Source organism: Diabrotica undecimpunctata, chromosome 1 (assembly GCF_040954645.1).
Source record: "Diabrotica undecimpunctata isolate CICGRU chromosome 1, icDiaUnde3, whole genome shotgun sequence".
Lineage (NCBI taxonomy): Eukaryota > Metazoa > Arthropoda > Insecta > Coleoptera > Chrysomelidae > Diabrotica > Diabrotica undecimpunctata.
In genome coordinates this window covers 93,075,805-93,100,390 of record NC_092803.1, presented here as the reverse complement: position 1 = coordinate 93,100,390, position 24,586 = coordinate 93,075,805, and the positions used below count along the sequence as shown (strand labels likewise).

At 33.4% G+C, this 24,586-nt stretch overlaps 1 protein-coding gene across 1 annotated transcript; it reads right to left on the bottom strand.

Annotated features, from left to right (window-relative positions):
• Nucleotides 1-1,151: 1,151 nt before the first annotated feature.
• Nucleotides 1,152-16,129, bottom strand: LOC140433712 (uncharacterized). The gene is made up of 4 exons (XM_072521691.1): nucleotides 16,118-16,129; nucleotides 15,984-16,070; nucleotides 1,383-2,019; nucleotides 1,152-1,324 (listed from the first exon to the last, which is right to left on the bottom strand). The coding sequence occupies exons 1-4, from the start codon at nucleotides 16,127-16,129 to the stop codon at nucleotides 1,152-1,154; spliced, it is 909 nt and encodes a 302-aa protein (XP_072377792.1).
• Between the last annotated feature and the right edge of the window lie 8,457 nt (nucleotides 16,130-24,586).

Genomic DNA, 24,586 nt, shown 5'->3' with positions numbered 1-24,586 from the left:
AACTCCCTTAACTGTTATTTCATCGCTTGCGTGCTCGCTACATTTCTCACTATTATCCAAAGTTATATTTGTCTTTTCTTTTTCTTTCCAATTTGTTTCTCTTACTGTAGTTGTCTCATCACTTAGTTGCTCGCTACATTTAATTTTCCCATCAGCCTCGAAAATCGTTTCTTCTTCTCTTTTGTTTCCTACTATTTCTATTATTTTGGTTACATTCTCATTATCCGTTTGCTCCACATATTTGCTACCGTTTTCCAAAACTACATCTTCTCCCTCTATCACTCTATCTATACTAACGATAGTCTCATAGTGTGGTGCTTGTTCTTCACCTTTCTTACTAGGATCTAAAATAATAGTATCTTCTTCATCTAATGTTGTTACATTTGCCTCTCCACTTTCCTTGATGACTGCTTCATTTTCTCCGTTATCTAAAATTTCTTGTTCCTCTGTTTCAATATCTACATCTTCCCAATTTATGTCCTCCAACAAAACATCATGTGCAACCTCTATTATTATATCCTTCGAGACCTCTCCTTCAGGGTGCTTGTTTGCTTGTACCTTTTCATTCAGATTCTTCCAAAGAAAAAATAAGTTTGTATCTTCTACTTTTCCATTCCATTTAGCCAATTTCACCTTAGCTCGAAAACTCTCAAGTAGATTTTTGTCTAGAAAAGATTCTATGACCCTTAAAGCACCTATTAAATCATCTTTAACAACTTTATTTGATTTCAAGTGGCATGTATCTTGTACATCTGAGAGAGTTGATGCAATTTCATTTCTCAACACTTTTGAGAAATCGACACTATTAACGTCGAATGGATATAATCCACATTTCCTAAACGCATTTTTCAGTATTTTCTCTTGTCCAGAACCAAGAACTTTCTGCAAAACTTTATTAAGCATTGGCGCAAAATCTTCTTTTTTAAGGGTTTGTTTTTTATTTTCTAGTCTCCAAGCATGAACTTCATTTTGCCACCCACTTTTTAATGGATGAAAAACGCCCACATCCATAGGTTGTAAAATGTGAGTGGCGTTAGACAGAAGACTTATCAGTATGATATTCTTTTCGGAACAAAAGGCACTTAAATTGTAGGTTAAGTGGGACTTATGCCCATCAACAAATAGAACAACTGGAAATGGGACGTCATTTTTTAACAACCAGTTGTAAAAATTATTGGAAATGAATTCAAAGAAACTGTCATCCAGCCAGAGTCCGAGCGTCCTATTGCCCAGTGGGGTTGTGGGCACTTTAATATTATATTCTTAGGGATCCGTTCATAGCTAAGCATTATCATCGGCGGAGCTACTTCATCTGCAGCATTGCCTAAAAAACATGAAAATTTAGTAGAGAAAAGTGTTACCTATTATTTAAGATACTTTACCTGTTATTAGTGTAGTGATACATTCCTTGTCATTTGCATTTGAATAGCTGTATACTATTTTTGATCCTTTTTTAGTAAGAACTTTTTTGCCCTTTGGCGACAAGAAAAAGGCTGTTTCATCAGCGTTAAATATTTGTCTGGGATTGGTGATTTCAATGTTATTTGCAACAAAATATTCATTGATTTCCTCAAACCACTTTCGGATATTTGTTTCCGAGACAGCAGACCTAGAGCTTGTTAGGTTTTGGGTCATTCGTTGACGTAATTCCGGATGTCGCTGCAAAAATCCTTCAAACCAATGTCTACTAGGTCTACCATTTGTAAAATTATTAGGCCTCTTCAACACAAGCAAGGCAACACTGTCTAATAATTGGTCTTTTGTTACGGGAAAACCGGTTTTAGCAACATTTATTATCCAATCCTTTAATAGACTTTCTTCGCCTTCAGTTAATACAGTGCTTACTCCACTTTTGCATCCCATAGGAAATTTTCCTGACACTTTGTACATCAAAGTGATACGTGGCACATTAAATTGTTTAGCTGCTGAAGCACAAGACATTCCATTTTTACAGGCTTCTACAGCTCTACTCAGATCCTTCTGAGAATATTTTCTATAAATATTTCCCTTGTTAGGCATCTAAAAATAAGAGTTATCTTAGTTATCCTTACTTATTAACAAAATAATGCTAAATTAATTCAATTTTTCATAAAGCAACTTTCGTGTACCTATTTTTGACACCCTTGATCTTAAATTTGACTGGGGTGTCAGATTTAGGTTTTTAAAACATTGGTAATGAAATATACCAAAAAAGGATAACTATACGCAATTTCTGTGAGATGGATACAGAAAACGAACATATGATATTAATAGTTGGGTGTCCCTAAATTTGACACCTACATGTCAAATTTATAGCACTTTACCAGAAGATGTCCTAAAATTTGACACCCTAAAAAATAGCTGACATATTGGAAATTTTAGAGCATTTTTAATGAAAAATTGATTTTTAGACTCTATAAATGTTATATCAAGCAACAAAACCTTCCTTGCAACAGTAGCAACATTGTAGAACACATTTGAAAAGTAACTTGATTTTCACTCACCTTAATTTATTCACCACATCAAAACACAAGAGACGCTATTGCACCGTGTGCATGCACATTACAACTGTTGTTTTGGCGCGTTTTTTACCAACTGAGTAAGAAAGTCGGGGTGATTGATTTCAGAACAAATGAAAGATGGCGTTACTACCACAAATCTACTGAATTGCGGATCCATTTTCTTAATTTTTAGCTTTATTGATAAAACCTGTCAAATATACGGACAGTATCAATTATAGGGTCAGTTACCTTATATATATATATATATATATATATATATATATATATATATATATATATATATATATATATATATATATATATATATATATATATATATATATATATATATATATATATATATATATATGTATGTATATATATATACATATATGTATATATATACATATATATTGTTATATATGAGTCCGGCAGGGGAATAAGAGACACTGTGAAAAAGACTAGGGGTCGATAGTGAGGTTAGGTGATGGAACGCCCTGGGTCTACGGATCCATCCATAATATATGTTTGTAACCACTGTATCTTTTAATAAATAGTTTTGTACAATAGTCGGTGCCTCCTTAAATACATAACATATATATATATATATATATATATATATATATATATATATATATATATATATATATATATATATACATATATATATATATATATATATATATATATATATATATATATATGTATATATATATATATATATATATATATATGTATATATATATATATATATATATATGTATATATATATATATATATATATATATATATATATAGATCTAGCGGTTAATGAGGGCTCCGTACTAAAACGGTATTATACTAACTCCAGGCGAATATACACCGTGTATATTATTATCTGGGTAGCGCTTTATGTGGACTCCGACCAACACGTCGGATTAAGTGGCCTCCGTAATAGGTTAAAACACTTTTGGGATCCGTATATATTTCTTCTCGTACACAACTAAACTCCTCCGATGTTGCCAATAATTTGATTAATCGTAGATTTTTAAATTTTACAGCAGGTACGTTTTGGAACTTCAAATTTATTTAAATATCAATCAATTTAGTCATCGAGAAATTTCACAAATGGGTACTTGGTTAATGTAGTTAAATATTTTTTGGTGTTAATTTATGTTACTTGCTTTAATTATAGATAAACTGAAATTAGTGTCTATTATAAACTTTGAAAAGGCAAGTGTCCATTTTTATTTACTAGTATTTTTTAAATGCATTGGAACTGAAACATTTATTATATAAATGTACGTTCCGATGTTTCGATTGCTACAGTGTATGACTTACAATATTAGTTTCATCAAGCAGTAAAATTTAAATTATAATAATTTATAAATTAATCTTAAAATTCTAATTTTTTACTGTCTAATTTAAATATTTCGATTTTTTAATGTAGCGAATTCAATATACTACTATACTTTAGATACATATAAACACATGGATACACTTATGGCAGATTCTAGCAAACAGTAGTGAGTCATTACCCAGATATAATATTTCTGTGTCTTATGGTAACTTAATTTTAGCCAACATATCTATTACAATTACATATAATATGTTCGGTCTTATCGTTTTAAATACTTTGTCGCTTGTGCAAACTATCATTATTTTCAATTTTAAATCATTGTTTTTTGTATCTTGCGTTGTCAGGCATATAATTTTTAATTTAGAAGTACATGTATGTATAATATTCTTTTTTCTGTCATTTGGTTTAAATATAGTACACTTACATTCTTCTTGCTTATTTATTTTTATTCGTAATACTTATAAAGTATGTAATAACGTACCCGTTGTTGCAAAAATCAACAACGGGTACGAAAGATATCAGGTATCAGGGGTAGTATTTGTCAATCTAAATGCCGCTTACGACATATTAAATTAGAGCACATTTCTCCAAAAATTCTATGACATCCTCTTAGATAAAAACATAACTTGTTTTATCCACGATCTAGATTAAATTGCTCTCTTCTATTGATTCGCTTGTATTTGTTTTTCATTTTGTTGGTTTTAAGTAAAACATTTTTCGTGTTCTTTTCACTTTGTTGAAGATGTCGCAGAGAGAGATCGGAGAGAGTTTCTTATGAGATCAATATCATTAGCATATGCTAGGAGTGCTTGGTACCTTGGGCCATTAATGGATTGCATTTTAAATAGGCGAATTCTATTTTAGTAAGCTGTTCTTTAATTTTTTTAATATTTGAATTGAGAATCTGTATATTATTCGACTGTTTTATTACACAGTGTTTCTTGTGTTATAGAATATAGTGCTGTTTAATAATAATAAAGTTCAAGCAACAATTCATATATGCAATAACTAGGTACTCATATCTCTGCTCCCCGATACCAGGTAGCAGTCCCGAAAACATTAAAACTGCTACACTCATGCTTCCTATTATCCAACGATTAGCCAGTCCAGGACTATACGCCTTATCATGGTACTGATATTGCTGCTGTCCCTTATAAGTGAATAAAATATGCAAAGAAGGTTTTGGCAATTTTATAGGATTTTGTATGTTAGAATATTATTTCTCCGAGAAAGTGAAAAATATCTATTTGCTATACGGTTTTAATCTATAGATGAAATATTAGAATGCTATAGAATAATGCTATTAGCAGCAAATAATATGGCAGATAATATGCTGGAATTAGCAGTAGCATGTACTAACAAATGAAAAGAACGAACGATGGGAACAAGCATGCACAGAGATAGAAAGATATATCGAAGGAACGAGAAATTCAGAATCATGGCGAATATTAAAAGCACTTCAACGAAATAAGACAGAGAAAACCCAGAAAGAGAGGAAGACCCCGAAGGTCATTCAGAGATGAAATCGACGAGGCTATGGAGAAAAGAACCCTGCGAGATGGAGACTGGAATGACAGGGAAAATTGGAGAAAACGGTTGAGTGAAGGAAGACAGTGAAAACTGTGAAAATCCTTAGTAGTAGTAGTAGTAGTATGTACTAACAGTGGCCATACCTAGTCCACTGTTAGTACATGCTTTTAGAAGAGAGAAAGCCAACTTATCAAATTCAAAAGCAGACAAAATCAATTCCAAATATGGATCGTAAGCCAATCCCTTATGTAAAGACTCTAAAGTAATAATTAGTGAAACTGTAAGCCAACAGCATAAAGTGCTAGTACTAGATATACATGTAAAATATGAAATAAAACCAAAATATCAAGGAGAGTCACAAAAACAATTAACTGACGTTAACAAACGACAAAGTAGTTCAATTTAGAACAGAAATAAAAAAAAAGAATGTGTTGGAACATGGAAAAAGGTCATAATGAAATTTAAAGAAATTATTAAAGAGGGTGCAACTAAAATACTTGGAAAAATCTCAGGAAATTGACTTAAAAATTGGTAAATATAGGTAGTTAGACGATGTTTCAGACAATATAAAAGAAAAGAGAAGGTTATATAAGGAGGGGCAAGAAAATATATCAGACTAAGATTATCAAAAGTATCAAAGAGATAAAGAAAAAGCAAAAGTAGCGGTAGCACAATCTAAGGTAGCAGCGTATGAAAAGCTGTACAATAAACTGAATACTAAGAAAAAAACATATAAAATTGCTTAAAGTGGAGCAAAGAAAACCAAAGATTTTAATCAGATTTAATGTATACGAGATAAATACAATAAACTATTTATGCAAGAAATGGATGTAAAAAATCGCTGGAAGGAGTTATTTGACGGCCAATTAAACGAAGAGTTTGACAAAGCATCTCAACATGACGACGGCGGAAGCAATTCAAGAGCTACATAAGATGAAAGAAAAGGCCTAGGTCCTGATGACATCCCTGGATATACATATAATCAATATTAAGAAAATCAGAAACAAGTTGGCTAACAGGACTATTTAATAGAATTTTGAAAGTAAGGCGAATACCGGATGAATGGAGAAGTAGCATTTTGGTACCTGTATACAAAAACAAAGTAGATGTTAAACTCTGTACAAACTATAGAGCCCTAAAACTACCCTGTCGTACCATGAAACTGTGGGAGAGAATAATTGATAGTAGGATACAGGAAGAAACAGAAATATTAGGAAATCAGTTTAAATCCATGCAAGGCAAATCAACAACGGATGCAATTTTTATCATAAGGCAAGTAATGGAAAACTAATGTTATAAATGTAATGTAATAAAAGAGCTGATTCCAAACCGATAATTGTTATTCAGAGATAAAAAGTATCCTATGATTAATTGAATATATAGAATTATCGATATAACTAAGTGAGAAACTTGTTGAGAAATACGTTTTAGAAAAAAGAATTGTGCTAGTCTTTTTTGACATAGCTTAGGCCTTTGCTAAAGTATAGCATAAGAGTTTAACCTACAAAGTAGTATACCTATTAGAGCCTAAACTAAAGGAGTTCAAATTAATTCACGTCAAGTTTATACATTTGAAAATCTAAAACGTTCATTTTACAAAAAAACGATGTCTAAATACCTTATGCATCTTCCACAATTACATGAGAATTGTACTTGAGACTTCTATATAGTATATGTTAAAAAAAAAGGAAGGAACTAAGTTATCAGAAAATGTATCCGCAACTCCTATAGTCATTAACTTGGTACTGATATCTCTGCTCCCCGATTTCAGTAAGCAGTCACCAAACCATTAAAACTGCTACATCCATGCTTCCTATTATCCAACGATTAGCCAGTCCAGGACTATATGCATTATTATGGTACTGATATTGCTGCTGCCCCTCATGGTAGTACAATAGCAGTAGATCCTCTCCTCTGTTTTTTTACAATTTCGTTCTCAATTTCACTGAGCCTGGAACGTCTTTTGTTTTTGATCTGGTCAGTTCTTGCTAACAGTACGCTACATAAGTGGGACTTAAACTGTAACAAAGGCAACTGGTTTTTTTTTAATTTCAAAGTAATCGCAATCACGACGATACAACAACCAGCTGTTAACAACAGCTAAATCCAGAAGGTGAAAAAATATTTTTAGATACCACTTTTTAGATCTTATGTCTGTTCGGTAAAGAGCAATTAGTGAATCCATAAGATCGACACCTCCCATAAATTTATTATAAAATTGCACTGAATTTGGACAGCATACAATAGTTCTTGATTTTTGTTTCTTATCCCACCTCTTGACTAACGAAGTAGGCTCAGAACCAACAAATGTACTAAGCAAATGAACCGGTTTATTATCCTCTGTTGATTCCCTTGTATTTGGTTTTCATTTCGTTGATTTTAAGTGAAACATTTTTCGTGCTCTCTTCACTTTATTGAAGTTTGTGGACGGGAGAGTTTCTTATTAGAGTTATGAGACCTATATCATTACCATATGCTAGGAGTGCTTTGTTCCTTGGGCCGTTATTGGATTACATTTTAAATAGGCGTTATTTCTATTTTAGTAAGCTGTTCATTAATTTTTTGAATATTTGAATCGAGAATCTGTATTTTATTCGACTGTTTTATAACACAGAGTTTCTTGGAGCATATTTTGATTTTTGATTTCCCGTATTACAAGGATTTTGCTGGATATCGACATATTGAACCTATTGGTATGTACATGTTTTCATAACCAACGTTCAAAAATTTTTTTTACTGTAAATTCATGATTATTTTACTAGGAAATATAGTGTTGTTTAATAATAATAAAGTTCAAGCAACAATTCCTATATGCATTAACTCGGTAATGATAATTCTGCTCCCCGATACCAGGTAGCAGCCCCGAAAACATTACCAGTTTAGAACTATACGCCTTATTATGGTACTGATATTGCTGCTGCACCTCATAATTGAATAGAATATGCAAGGAAGGTTTTGACAATTTAATAGGATTTTGTGTGTTAGAATATTATTTCTCCAAGAAAGTGAAGAATATCTATTTGCTATCCGGATTTGATCCATAAATTAAATAATATAATGCCATAAAATAATGCTAGTAGCAGCAAAAAAAAGCGGTCTAATAGTCACTAATGAGAAAATCAAATAAATGTTCTTTAACATACAAAAGAGAGGAGATCTAGAGTAGGGCATAACGGAACAATAAAGCCATATAATTTTGAAAGATTGCAGCGTCTTAGATATCATAGGTAATGTTGTTACATAAAAAATAAAAAGGAATATTCAGGTAGCTAACTGATGTATATGTATATATAACCCTCTTTTAAATCCAGAAGTCTAATTCGAATCTCTAAAATCAGGATATATAAAATTGTGATCAAACCAGTGCTAATGCTAGACCAGGATTGCTAGAAAGGCCATCAGAGGTATTTTCCGACTTACAGAGGTCCGAGTACTAACCAATACTGAACAGAACTAATTCCAAGGTCAAAAACATATATAAAGATAGCAACGTCGTACAAGAAACTAAATCTCAATGCTAAAGTTGCGCTGGCTTTATCCAAAGACTCTATAAAAACTGCATTGCCAAGTTAAATTGGGAGGATGCCTCAAGAGAAAAAATGCCCTTAGGACTTCCACAAATGAAGGGGGAGGTAACATATGGTCATATTTAGGAATAATGAGACTCTCTACCGACCCATCATATTTATCAACACCTGCTATCCTACCTACAATCAATACTTATCTGTTGTGAACTATCAAATCAATTACATGTAATCAAACGAACTAGGCTTAAAAACAAAATTATCCTAGGAAAGGCACTTTGGAAATCTTGACATAAATCTTAAAATCTTTTGAATTGGGTATGTATATGTATTACCATAGAAAATAAAAGCAAGAGAACTATAATTATGAAACAAAAAGATTACGAAATGAAAAGATTATATAAATCCCTTATATTTACACAGACTGTTTTACAAAAGGTGAACAAATGAGCATAAAAACACAGCTGTTTTAAAAACCTAATATTATTAGACGAATTTAGGATCAATTTCACTCAAAATATGATATGCTAAAATATGATACATTTAAAAAGGCAATGACTTTTACAGCTGATTGCCACATAAATATCAATGTTACCCAAATATGATGATTTTGCCACAGCATATGAATATTGTCTCATACTGTTATATAGCAATTTGTTGTCACATTTTAACCTGTTTATTTCCTTATTATCCATATATGAGTTGTAAACCGATATTACAAGCTCATTTACTTTTCACAAAGAGACTATATATTAAGTAAAGTTATTATTAAACAAATCTGACTCGAAATATCGTCTAAAAGTAACAGTATGTAAAATTTAAATTTTTATTGAAAAGTAAAAGATTATTCATTTTATGGAGTTCAAAGTAGAAGCCTTCACGAAATTTGTAGTAACAATAAGACCACCCCAATCGAGCGTACTCTCGGTAGTGAATAATTACTTAATCGGTTAATTCTTCAATCACCCGTTCAATATGATTTTTGTCAAATCGGTCCTTTTTAGGACCAACTATTCTAATTATGTCTATAAATATTAAGGACATATCTACAGATAAAGACACTCTACTTTACTTAAGCTTATCAGACATATGCGCTTAACACAAATGTGACGTATTTCTACTGCAGGAAGCAAATAGGGGGCCAAACCTACGGTATCTGGTATTAAGCTGATCGCTGAAAATAACGAAATAAACATAATAAATGCCGGCAAAGAAGCAAAGAAAAACTTAAAATGAGAGAGGACAAAACCAGTCAGCTGAGGAAACCTTTCAACGATGTTGAGTTTGGATCATGAGGAGTGGTATTTTTCAATCTAAATTCTGCCTACGACACCTTAAATTAAAGAACGTTTCTTCAAAATCTATGTGATATCCCCTTAGGTAATAAACTCACTTGTATTATTCACGTATGCCTACATAATAGAAGATTTTCCGTATCATTCAATGGTAAGAATAGAAGATGAAGATGGAGAACGTAGAAGAACGGTTTCCTTTGGGGTACCGTAATGGCCCCTACACTGTATAACATTTACACAACCCATACCAGTAAAGACTAGAACTTTTATTATGTAGACGATACATCAATTGTTGCACAAACAAAAACTTTTTTTTCTGAAGTAGAGAAAAATCTAATTCATATCTTAAACACAACAAAAATAGATTATATATCAATTTTAAGCCAAACCCTGGAAAAAGTCAGGTGTGCTCCTTCAATGTCCCTAACAGAGACGCTTTCACAAATTTGAACATATACCTGAACCAATAGTGTTATGAAATCCTTAAACACACTTTGTAATTCACAGAACTTTAAAAGTGAAACTGGAACAAAACCATGAAGTGGAGAGTTAGCCCTAGACTCCAGCACAGATCAGAGGTAATGTAAGTCGATAAAACCTCACCAGCTCCAGGGGGTCATGTAAGATGCCCCCATTTTCAATTTTTAGTTTTTATTAATCAACAAAGTTAACAGTCTATTGCATTTACCTTTATAAATACCATGAGGATTGTTTTTAATACTGATGTCCTTTCAATGTTTTTATGTGGCCATACAATGTTTTTTAACAACTTTTTATTAAACTGATGATGGAATGATTCAATTCCAAAAAGATCCTTAAAATAAAAATTTTAAGCTTTTAATAAGCATTTTTTATACCTTAATACACACTAACACCACGTGCTTTGTATTCAACAGGTATACTAGCCACTCCTGGATATCTCCACTTCATGGTTTTGTTCCAGTTTCACTTTTTTTTATATCTTAATACACACGAACACCACGTGCTTTGTCACAGAACTTTGTTTAAAACTAAATAACAAACTAGAACCAGAAAAATAATATTCTATGCGAACTTGTCAGCTAAAAATGGGAAGCACATCCTTCCACTCTTAAAACGTAGACGCTTGAACTCTATGCTTCTGCTGCCGAATATTCCTTGCTTGTATGGGTGATATCAATACATACTTAACACGTAGATTTAGCTATAAATTAGTCAGCCAAATTCAGCGGATATTAAGACTCACATCCATGCATAAGCTCTACAATATCGTAGTTATCAATCCACCTAATATCCGAATATAAGTGGCTAGAGAACAAAAGAAACAAAGTCTAGATTCGTAACATCCACTCCACGAATAACAACCCATTTTATGACTAGAATCGAGGAAAAACTGGCTAGTTCAACACATCTGCAAGATATACAAAAAAATAAGCTGCTTCCTCCATCTGAACCCTCGAAAGGAAGTTCCTTATGGTAGTTATCTTCCTTAAATCTGCCAGGAGGACTCTTGCCTGCAAACACCGGTTAAGCTGTGTGAATCTGGGGTAATACAAGATTCATTACACTTTCTTAGTTGACTTTGCCATTCAAATCGCTTTTTTCTGAAGGTTTATTTATTTGAACTGAACATGTAAATTACAGTCAGCAAGCTATTACTTATAAAGATCATTGACACTAACTACACTTATATTGACTACATATTACCCCTTAATAGGAGATAAAACATTCAGAAGTATGTAATATGGGTGAAGTGGTATAATTCTTGTTAGATAAATTAAGCATTCTTCCCTTTTTTGTGCACTACTATCCATTTTTACACAAAAATATCTATTTTAGCACTTAAATATTTATTTTGAGATAACCTTCTATCCAGAATTATATGTAGTACACAGATAAAACCAGAAATAAAATAATAAAAAATCTGTATACAAGATATCATAAAACAATGGATGAAATAAAAGTTCTTATTTATCGAATTCTTAAATAAAACGTATAATAAACGTATAATAAAACGAAGACATACTCACGTTAACAAAATACATTAGGAAATTTCCACATATGAAAAAAATCCAATTTGGTAACGAAATCCTTTTGTATCTATAAAGCTATTTTTAGAAAAGCACGTACCTACCAAAAACAGGTAGTTAATAGTATACATATCTGTTACACACTGTAATGCGTATGAATGATAACAAAAATAAGGAGTCCATATAAACCGTTCAGACTATACGCGAGAAGTATACAGCTTAATGGCAGAGTTGCCAAACTATCAGAGCTTACTTAAACCGACATACTTATAGTTCCAATATACAGTGAAAAAGATCTGAACGACCCCTATAAGCTATACACGTGCAACTAAGCAATATACATTCATGATACAGGGGTACTTAAGGGCTCCATAAAATTTTTAAAAATTATGAAACTAAACATGTTGACGAATCGACAGAGCCAATATTATGGAATGGTTAAGTGAGCTCCGTATATCGGTGTCCACTTGACTACGGAGCTCACTTGAACCTGAATTTTAACATGGGCGGAGTCCACTTTATGCCGTAGATATATATATATATATATATATATATATATATATATATATATATATATATATATATATATATATATATATATATTAAAATTAGAGCTAAGATTAATACTAGCTCTAAATTTAATTGTACTAACCGTGGAAATCTTTCCGAACATTTTATATATATATATATATATATATATATATATATATATATATATATATATATATCCTGCTATCATCATTTTGGCATCGATTATGCTTTTATCATTAATTTAGCATCGTCTTGAAAAGTAGCATCTGTATATCGACGCTACTTTACAAGACCTTAATAACTTTTTTCCTGAACTTGTTAAAAGAAATTTAATTATCTCAATAGTTAGAGATTTTATGCCTTGTTGGTATTGGTACTTTAAAATATCCGCTTCCTTTTTTTATCCCTTACTGAGTTATATAAGTTTATTCCAGAAGATGCTCGAGACTAAAATGATGGTACAGTGAAAATATTATATATATTTAGTTGTCTTTTACCGTTTTGTCGCTGCCGGTATATACATGAAAATGTATATAGCGGCAGCGACAATGTATATAATGTATTCCTAATAACACACGTACGTCCAGTAGACGTCCGTAGTACGTCCCTCACTGACTTTAAGGACATCCCCGAACGTCCGCTTTGATCCCAAGGACGTCCTATATTGGTCCGAATGTGGCTGTGTCAAACGTCCTATGGACGTCCAATTAACATCCATAATACGTCAGGTGGACTTACTTGACAGACTTTTATGATGTCTCTCGGACGTCTATTTTAGCGCTGAGGATGTAAATTTAGAAGTCAACGCCATTGTATAAAGTACTAAAAGTGGCGTCATCCTGTGTATATTAAGAATATATTTTGAGAAATAAAACGTAAATGTTTAAAGGAACTTACATTTATTATTACATATATTTATATTTATCTATTAATAACAAATGGAACAAATTTACTGTCAAAATTATACAAAAATGCAACATTTACAGATTTACAGGCACAAAATTACAGATAATAGTAAAATATACATGAATAAAATAAATAAAGTACCTACACATTTATAAAAAGTATCATTTTGCATTTTAGTGCTTCAAATAGTACCTAAAGCTATTGATACAGAAGTTTCAGACCATACCTATATTTGAACCATAATTAATTCTGCGGTAAGGAACATGGAAATGGGAATTCTGACACAGTGAATGGGGAGGAATATGAAAACAAACTAGCTGAAATAATTCAGGAGATTGGTTATTTTATGAACAAGCTTAAAAATAAAGATTGAAAGGTAACTCTTCTGGTAAGAGAATCCAGATTCAAGAAATTAATCATACCAGAATAAGAATATGGTCTACACAATTTACAAGAACAGTAGATGCTTGTAGACAAATCAGTATAAATCTAATCAACATAAAAAATGTTTCTTATTGCAATTATAACATAATCAGTGTAAATTAGTAGAAGTTGAATGACCAGACAGGAAACCATGGTGATCAGTATGAAACTGATTCTTCAAGTTTACTGTCAAAAAATCAGTCAGTAAAGCCTCAAAAATTTTAGGAATAGCAGAAAGAATTATAAGAAATTATAATAATTATAATATTTAATTATATTATAATATTTATATGTCGATCGGATTAGCCAAGCGGGCTGGGCGGCTGGCTTCTCCTTCGCTTTAATGCGAGAGATGTCAGTTCGATCCCCAGCTCGGTGTGCAGAAAACAAAAAGGCTAACGCAGCAGTTTAAAATTCTAAAATGAATCTGCGGCTTAGTCTAGAATATGCTGGTATCTGATCGGCCTATGGTGGAGCAGTACGGCAAGAGATAAGGGCTTGCGGCTAGGTGATACTCCTCCATAGATCCCTACCGGAAGGGCGTCGAACGCCTAAATACCGGGTATATATATATATATATATATATATATATATATATATATATATATATATATATATATATATATATATATAGAAAGAATTATAATGAAACGATAATTAAAAATCAATGATTTAGGGATGAAATCAATAAATAAACTGTGATGGAAAGTCACCCTCAGTCATAGATTTATTAAAAATAAGCCATAGAGGCCTACATAAAAAGAATGCGCAATTCCTTAAAAACAAGTTAGGATATTACGTCTGGACCAAGACCTTTATTGGCATAAAGAAACTGTAGGCATGCTAGAATGTCACAAATTTTAATAGTTAAAGAGTGAATATGGCTGTGACTGATATAGGTTCTTTGACTACACTTGTCTTGACAAGAGAAAGAAGGATTGTGCATACTGCTAAAGAAATTGGCAAAATTGTTAAAAATGATTGTGACTCACTAAAAATAGAATCATTTAACTTCCCTTATCCCTTCCCATTCTGATTTCCCTTACAATTGTGTGGTCAGCAATTAAAAGCAGACAAGTAAATTTTTGAGTACAAGTATGAAAAAGATCAATACTTAACATAGAAGTTTGTCTGTTTTATTTCAGCTATAGATAAATTTTTAGGTATCTATTTTTAATAAATAAAAATGTCTCAAAACTTGACTGTCTCTTTCTGTCCACCAACCACACAATTTAACCATTACAAAATTAATCATATTTGCTAATGCAACATACAAATTAAATTTTAGTTATATTTTTATTTCTGCAGCCTCTCCTTTAGATCTCTTCAGATATTTCATTATTAAGTTTCAATTTCCTTCCCCATGGCAGCACTGGTTTTTGGAGTTTTTCCAAGCAGCATCTGAAAACAAAATTAATGTACATTCATAAATTGAACAAACTAATTTCAGATTTAGTCATTAAGCTTTGCTTATTGTGAATGAATCATCATTCAAAAGCGTAAAATTAATCACAAAATTTCAAGTGATGTAGTTTTAATGAATCTCGCCTGAACTAGAAAAATACCAACCCAGCCATTGGTATTTATTTCTAATGATCAAATGAGCAGTAATTACACCTAAAAAACAAAAATAACAGTGTATAAATAAAATATACGGCCAACAACAAACCTTCATCTCATATCTCTAGCTGTAGTTCTTAAAGCAATCTCATAGCCAGACCTGAACATTTGTAGAGTTGGTAAATTTTGCCATCTAAGTTACATATAAGACACAGTTAATGATATGCTTCATCAGCTGTATGTGGCCACTTAGGTGATAGTGTAAATTCAGGACATGTAAATGTACATTGATTTATGTTTACAAGTTACAAACCTTTTAAAATCATAGCTATATCTGTGTCTTCAAAAGCTTTATATTGCTTTTTCTCTAGCCAGCTATATTTTACTTGAATTTTATTGCGGATCAACTTCTTAAAGCTTCTCCTAACAAGTTCGTTTATGGTATCCTCACCAATTTTGGAAAGCTCATTATCCTAAAATATAAATCAATATGTACCAGTAATCTAACTATCCCACAGACTTGATCATCCATGCTTAATTATTTTAGCTTAAACTATCTAATAAAAAACAGCCTCTGTTACAAAATCAATCAAACATTCATAATTTGCATCTTTTGGTTTCTCATAAATATGGTAAATGCCTATTAAACCTATAATTTTTGGATATACAAACAAATTACACAAAATAGGATAACACTGACTACTAGAACTCTTTTTCAGTGGGATTTCCTCAAAATTTACAAAAATTTCTATAACATCGTTTTTTTGCATGAAGATAAACACACGTTTGAAATTTGAATCATATGGAGTAGAGTGGAAATATTTTCCAGGGAAAACGCCCTTAAATTTAAGTTCTCTGGGTGAAGCAAAGTTTCTAGGCTGAAGGCAAATGAGAAAGATCAGGAACTTCTTTATGAATTTTTAATAAATCACCAGGTATTTTAAAGGGCAAAGTACAGTTGCATAATTTATTAGAAAAATTAAAAACATCTCGGTAAGGTTCTCCAGAATTCTCGTTACAACTATGTTTGCATCCTTCTTCAGTTTCATTGAAAGAAGAGCTTTGTAAAGGATCTAAACCAGAATGGTCGTCCACGTGGTCCATTTGGATTATTTTGGTTACTTAACATGAAGTTGATACAAAGTTTAAATTAAAAGTATTGTAATCTGAACTATTTGAACTGAAACTCTCATCAAAATGATCAGTTAGGGAATCCGAAGAAAGGTTTGAAGAAGATGGAATATCGTTGTTATTAATATTTTCAACAATATTCTTCACGTTTTTCGTAACCATCTTCTGTTGATGAGGCTTAGAAACAAATCGTTTTCTTTTAAACAACAAATCTTAGATAGAATTACACTTAACTTTTTGTAATAAAATAAAAAAACCAGACTCGGAAGTAACCTAGCAAATGGTACCCAATCTTTAAAAATACAATATAACCAAGCAAGCATCAAAAAGTTGCTAATTCACACCATTTGCATTGTATATTGCTGAAATAGAATCCTTTTATTTCTTTTAAGCATTAATAATATTATAATTAAATTGTGCCATTTGTTTAAATAGTGTTACGATAAAAATATGACTCATATTTAACTTGTAAACATTTTATTATTCTAACAAGTATTTTCTAGTAGGTTCTCCGATCCGCTAAAAACCTGTCCGCCGTTCCATCCTATTCGAGAAGGGGCAGCACAGGTCGCCGTCCGAATTCGAGGGAACTCCAGAATAACGGCTATTTTATATATATATATATATATATATATATATATATATATATATATATATATATATATATATATATATATATATATATAAAATCACAAAAGTGTCATCGACGTATCTAAACCATACTCTTGGCCTGTATGCTGAGTCCATTACCCTCTTCTCTAAATGCTCCATGAAAAGGTAGGCTACGACCGGGCTTAGTGGGCTTCCCATTGCTACTCCATCTATCTGTTCATAAATCTGGTCTTCCCATGAAAAGTAGGTGGTAGTGAGGCAAATACGGTATAATTCCACCATATCCTTGGAAACTAGTCTCTCAATTAAATTCATAAGCCCGGTCGTAGCCAACCTTTTCATTAAGCATTTAGAGAAGAGGGTAATGGACTCAGCATACAGGCCAAGAGTATGGTTTAAATACATCGAAGACACTTTTGTGATTTGGGGTCACGGAGTAGAAAAACTGAACGATTTCCTGTCCCATATAAACTGTCCTCCGGAGGCGTGTCAGCCGGGAGCTGACAGCCGTGCCGGACGCATCAAAGAATTTGGATATCGGTCAAAATACTTGGGAATTCCAAGTTTGGCCAAATCCAAATTTCTAATTAATTCGATGCAGGAAAATTCCACTTTCGCTACGTAAAACAAAGGATTTGTTTTACATAAAAGCAGGTAGATTTTCTCTCATCGATCAGTCGAGCTTGCCTCTTCTACTGTAGACCTAGTCGGTGCTATTATTGTTCCTACTAAGTTATTGTTTTAGTTTCTGATTCCCTATATACCATTTTTTTATTTTAGCATTATTGTATATTCAGACCTTTTCAGGTTAGAATATTACATTAATCTATATTTGTTCATGTACTGATTGTTTGATATTTTGGTCTCTTGGTCGTTTACTTTCGTAAGGTCTCCAATGTTGTATTGTAGTATTCCAACGTTGGTCTTTTTGTCTAGCAGTGTGGCCCGCGAAGCTCCATTTAAGTTTGGGAATTTTTGTTGCTATGTCCTCGACTTTTATTTTGGATCTTACCTAGTCGTTCCTCTTTTTATCTGATAGTCGTATACCTAATATTGTTCTTTCTGTTGTGGCTAGTTTATTCATGTTTGCCTTGGTTAGGGTCCAGGTTTAACATCCATATGTCATGATAGGAAGGATGCATTGGTTGAACACTTTGCTCCTCAAGTATTGGGGTAATTTGCGGTTCTTAAGTATCCAACTAAGTTTTCCAAATCCTGCTTATGCTAGTCTTGCTCTTCTAGTAATTTCCGCACTTTGGTTCTCTTTGTCAAGTCTCAGGATTTGGCCTAGGTAGATATATTCCTGGATTTGTTCTATCTCACTGCCATTTATAGTTATACGTCTGGGGTCATCTGTGTTTGTCATTATTTTTGTTTTTTTCATATTCATTTTTAGGCCGACGTATTGGGAGCTGGCTGCTATCATAATTTGCAGTTCCTCGAATGTGCTCGCTATAATCACTATGTCGTCAGCGAATCTGAGGTGGTTTAACTTGTTGCCATTAACGTTAATGCCATAGGTTGACCAATTTGTAGTTTTAAAGACGTCTTCTAGGGCTAGGTTGAAAAGCTTTGGCGATATTACGTCTCCTCTCTTAATGAGGATGGGATTTGTATTTTCCTCTAGTTGTACTATCATAGTTGCATTTTCATATATGTTTTGTATTAGTTGCCTATATCTCGAATCTATTCTACAATTATTAATAGCTTGTTCTATGGCCCACATCTCGATACTATCAAACGCCTTTTCATAGTCGACGAAGGCAAGAAATATGGGTAGTTGGTATTCATTTGCCTTCTCTATCAATGTTCTCATTGTCAGCAGATGGTCTGATGTACTATATCCTTTGCGGAAGCCAGCCTATTCAACCGGTTGGTAATTGTCCATTTTGTAGGTTAACCGGTTGTTAATAATTCTCATAAATAGTTTGTATACTTGACTGAGCAACGATATAGGTCTATAATTCTGTAGATCACATTTGTCCCCTTTTTTGTGTAAGAGTATTACTAGAGTCTCGTTCCAGACATCTATTAAATAGCTCTGTTAGTACAGGGATTGTTAATGTCTTACTTGTTTTCAAGAGCTCGGCAATTATACCGTTGTGTCCTGGAGCTTTATTATTTTTTAGTTCTTTTAAAGCTCTTTCTATTTCGAATCCCTTTATATTTGGTAGTACTTCTGATCCCACGTTTTTTATTTTTCTTTTGACGTTCTCCTTTGTTGTTTCATTAGGCTGGCCTTGCGAGCTGTACAAGGATGTGTAGAAGTCTTCGACAATATTTGTTATTTTATATTTGTCCTTCTCTACCTTATTGTTGGCGTCTTTAATTTTGATGATTTTTTGAACTCCCAGTGCGATAAATTAACCCGTTTTCTGCTAGCGTAACCGTATGGTCACACTAAATGGCCCCTTTTAAATATACAATATTTAACACATACAGCGATATATGCAACTAGTAATACGACCACGCGGACTAGAGATATCTATGTCACGAATGACATACCCGGTACCTGATCTATTCGCTGGCAAAGTCGTGTTATAGTTGTTGTTTGTTGGTGTTACAACGAGAAAGCATCAAAATGGACGTTCGCTTTGAGTAAGTAATATTTTTTAATCTTATTTTTAAAGAAACCAAAAATATTTTTGAACAAATGGGATCTAGAGACATGTGTTTAAGACATATTTATATAATTTATCACAAAAGTATTGTATCAAATGCGGTAGAGCTTCTAATATTTGTTTGTGACCATAACGTCACACAGGGATAATATGTGATAATTAATAGGTTTTCTGTTTTTTTCTCTTTAGACGTGGTTTTACATTACAAGAAGCATTGACCATGTTATATGATGACAAAAATATAGAAAATGGTGAAACATTGGTGTTTATTTCTCCTCCAGATGTTCATGAGGATACGGATGAAGATTCCGGCGACGAAAACGATGGTGGTTTAGTTGACAATTTGTCTCATAGACAGTTATTAGCGCCAGCTGAAGTTCGAATAAATCGTATCGAAAATATGGAACAAGGAGAGAAAGACTCTGTGGATGAAATAAAGACAACAGAACCTGATGAACAGGTGAGTCAAATAAATAAGGGAAAAAATAAAAAAATGTAGAATTTCTAAAAAAACTGATATCAAGCAATGGATAGAGGCAGATTTAATACATAATAAAAAATTTAAAAACAATGATCAAGTATTTTGGGAAACATAGCTGTAAACATTTTATCAAAGGTAAGCCAATACGCTTTGGCTATAAAACTTGGTGTTTGAATTCTGAAGACAGTTATTTGATTCATTTTCAGTTATATCAAGGTAAACAGATTTCAACTGATAACAGTTATGTAGAAAAATTTGGAAGTGCAACAGCTCCTTTACTTCAAATGCTTAACGATCTACCAAATAAGATGCCAAATTACCATATTTATACTGATAATCTATTTCCGAGTTTCAATTTACTTGCAGAATTAAAACTAAGGGGATATGACTGTACTGGAACAATAAGACAAAATAGAATTCCCAAGTGTTGCCCTTTGCCGGACAACAAAGTAATGGCTACTAAAACTAGAGGTTCTGTTGATAATGTTATATCTAAAAATGACGGAATTATCTTGGTCAAATGGATGGATAATGCTGTAGTTACGGCTGCAACAACTTGCTACGGCATCAATCCTCAGAGTTACGTCAAGAGATACTCTGAGCAACAGAAGAAAATTATTCGAGTACAAAGGCCTTTGATTATTGCAAAATATAATACATTCATGGGTGGCAAGGATAGAATGGATGAAGATGCGGCACGATACAGAATTGCCATCAGAAGTAAAAAGTGGTATTGGTCTCTTTTTACTTGGCTTGTTGACGTATGCCTACATAACGCCTGGGTGCTTTATAAGAAGTCCTCAAAGGAAAGAAAAAAAACACCTAATATAGTTTTCCGCCGAGAAATTGCACAGATGTATTTGCGGAAATATGGAGTACCGCCTAGACGTTCTGGTAAGCATTCAGTCAGTAGGAATAGTCTGTCCATGAATAGAGTGTCCGACAATCTACGATATGACAAAATTGACCATCTTGTTGTTCCAGTTCCTAACGGCAAAAGACGTAGGTGTGCAGGAGAAGGATGTTGTTCTGTGATACGTACACAGTGTAAAAAATGTAATTTAGGACTTTGCATTGAGTGTTTTGAAATTTTTCATACACAGTAGTAAATACATAATGTATATATAGGTAACCTCCCTGTGTGACCATATGGTCACAGCGTTTTTTTCTTATGTTTATAAAAAAAATTAATAAAAACATATTTTTACGTTTATTTAGTCTCATTCCATTATCATCTGCAGTTATATTTATGAAAAAATATATTTATTGATATTCTGGTAGAAAATGGGTTAAATAAAGACTTTAATAAACTAAGTGTTAGAACATTTTTTTATAATAAATAAAGTTATTAAATTAGATTAATAAAAATAGTTCATTGGTGTCAAAGTGAAATATAAAATAAATTGTGAAAATGCCTACGATTTATGAGCTCACAGTTACGAATTTAAGAAGACATCTTGAGAACAGAGAATTAGCTTCTACCAGAAAAAAAGGCTGATTTAGTCCAACGACTAAAAAACGCTTTAGAGGAAGAGGGTTTGGACCCAGAAACTTATATATTTGAAGAAAAACATGCTGCTGTCATCTCGTCGATTTTGAAAGTTTTCTTTAGAAAACAAAGTTTCTAACGAGATTTCTTCTCTGGAAAACAAAGTGTCTGCTAACATCTCTAAAGTCACTTCTGAGATGGCTGCCCTCGACGATAGAATGTCTTCGTTAAAAAATCAAGTTGCTGCCGATATGTTGGCCTTCGAAGAAAAAATTAAAGAGATGGAAAGAAAGATGGAGGAAACAGGGACAGCATAGAGAGGAAACAATCCAATTACAGTAGAGACACAAGAAGACGAGACGAAATGTAAGTTGTTCATGTTATTCGATAGAAAATCGTCATGGAACAACTACATGAAACAGTTCGAATCAGCTGCAAGAGCAAATGGATGGTCTGAAAAAGAAAAGGCTGTAAACCTGACTATCGCTCTTTGAGGAGATGCCTTAGATGTGCTTCAGATCATAGCCGCAGAGGAGTCGGGTGATTTCGAACAACTTAAGAAGAGGTTAAATATGCGATATGGCCACGAATATTTGGAGCATGTATATAAGTCGCAGCTTAAAAATGAAAGACAGAAGAAAGATGAGGCTCCCGAAAACATGATGGAAAAATTGGCCGTTCAAACATTTATTGATGTTCTTCGTGATCATTAAATGCAGAAAACACTGCGATTAGCTCGTCACAAGACGCTGGTTAATATCTTATCCGCCGCCCTCGAATACGAGTCAGCTACGCATGCCTCTGGCGGGTACAGTAAAGTTGGGACTGTAAAAGAGGAAGGAGATGAAGATAAACTTGACCAGCTCGTTAATATGATGAAAAGTATTACATACAAGAAAACAAAGACCATAAGATGCTGGAATTGTGGCGAAATAGGACACGTACAAAGTTCATATAAGCACCCTAGGTACGACGCAAATCAAGAAACCCACCATCAGGAAAAATAGAACGGGTCGGGCTTAGGAGGGCATCTTCGACCCGGAACTTTTCCAAGGACCCTCTCATACTAATAGCTTCTTTGAAATGTCGTGAGGATAGTGTATATGTAGATGGAGAAATAAATGGTAAAAGGGATACGTGGTTGGTGGATCCATTCCGGAGCGACCAGAACCATTATACGCCCGACAGTTATAAACAGCCGTAAGAAACTGTTACCAACGAGGTTACGACTTCGGACCGCTACAGGTGAAAATGCCAACATTCATGGAGAAATCCAGGTACAATCAGGAATTGTAGCAGAAAAGTTCGTCCATACTGTTATAGTTGCTGACATCGAAGAGGATATTATATTAGGACTGGACGTAATGAATATGCACGGATTCCAATTGAATTTTAAGAATAAGGTAATCGAAGTTGGTAACGAGGAAGTATTTCTTCATCTACATGATGACAACACTGTGCAAACAGCCGTTAAAGAAGATACAGTCGTACCTGCGAGAAGTGAAACGATCATAGTAGCGCGGTTACAGGGAATTGTGGACGAAGGGACACCTGTTATAATGGAGCCTTGGAATCATGACGACGAGGTTGGCCGAGGAATCATAATTGTAAAGAAATTGGTGGCTTCGGCTAAAGAAATACCTGTGAGGCTTATCAATGTCAATGACTACCCATTAGCCATCAAGAAAGAGACAAAAGTAGGAACTTGTGTACCTGTGACATCCATAATCCGTCAGACGACAACATCCGACAATTCCAACGACAAATTCGACCAAATGGTTGCAGTTGCTGGACAATCTCTAAATCAGATGGAGAAAAGAAAAATTAAGGAAATTTCTTCGGCGGTATCGTGATATTTTCGTACCGAAAGGAAGAAAGACGGGAAGAACTACCATTGTTAAGCATAAAATTGATACTGGTAATGCTAAGTCAATTCGTCAAACAGCTCGACGAATACCACAGGCGAAAAGAAAGAAAGCTGAAACGATTGTTCAGGAAATGAAGAAAGACGGGGTGATAGAACCTTCTACGAGCCCATTGGTCTCTCCGGTGGTCCTGGTTAAGAAAAAAGACGAAACGATGAGGTTCTGTGTAGATTACCGTTTGCTGAACAACGTTACCAAGAAATATAGTTATCCTCTGGCTCGGATCGACGACACATTGGCTGGAAGTAAATTATTTTCTACTTTGGATTTGACGTCCGGAGTCGGAGTTAGCCACAGAAACGCTGATTCTCTTACCAGAAGGCTAAGCCCAGCAGAGTGTTCCCACTGCAACAAAACGGAATCCAAGGAAGCAGCAGTGCTAAGAACAACGATGGTCAACGACGACTGGACGCCTACTAAGATAAGGGAAGAACAAGAGAGAGATCCAGTTGTACGGTGAGACTCATTTATCATGGAAGATAGTTTGCTCAAACGAGTACTGGAAATGATGACGGTTCAGATAAGAGAAGATAGTTGGTGATCCCAAAGAGCAGAATAGCCGAAGTACTTCGTCAGTTACACGACAGTCCATCAGGAGGGCATTTCGGTGTAAAGAAAACCCTTTAGCGAATTCGGGAACGGTTTTATTGGATGAACAGTTTTGACGACGTAAAAGACTGGTGTAAGAAATGTACTATTTGTGCTACGAGTAACTGGCTTTACCGAAAAA

Bases quoted from the DNA above. Each gene is read 5' to 3' on its own strand.
- LOC140433712 (XM_072521691.1), bottom strand. The intron at 2,020-15,983 runs GTAAAATATAGC...TCTTATTTTTAG, and splicing joins TGATCCGCAATAAAATTCAA to ATGCCTAACAAGGGAAATAT. The intron at 1,325-1,382 runs GTAAAGTATCTT...CATGTTTTTTAG, and splicing joins TATCACTACACTAATAACAG to GCAATGCTGCAGATGAAGTA.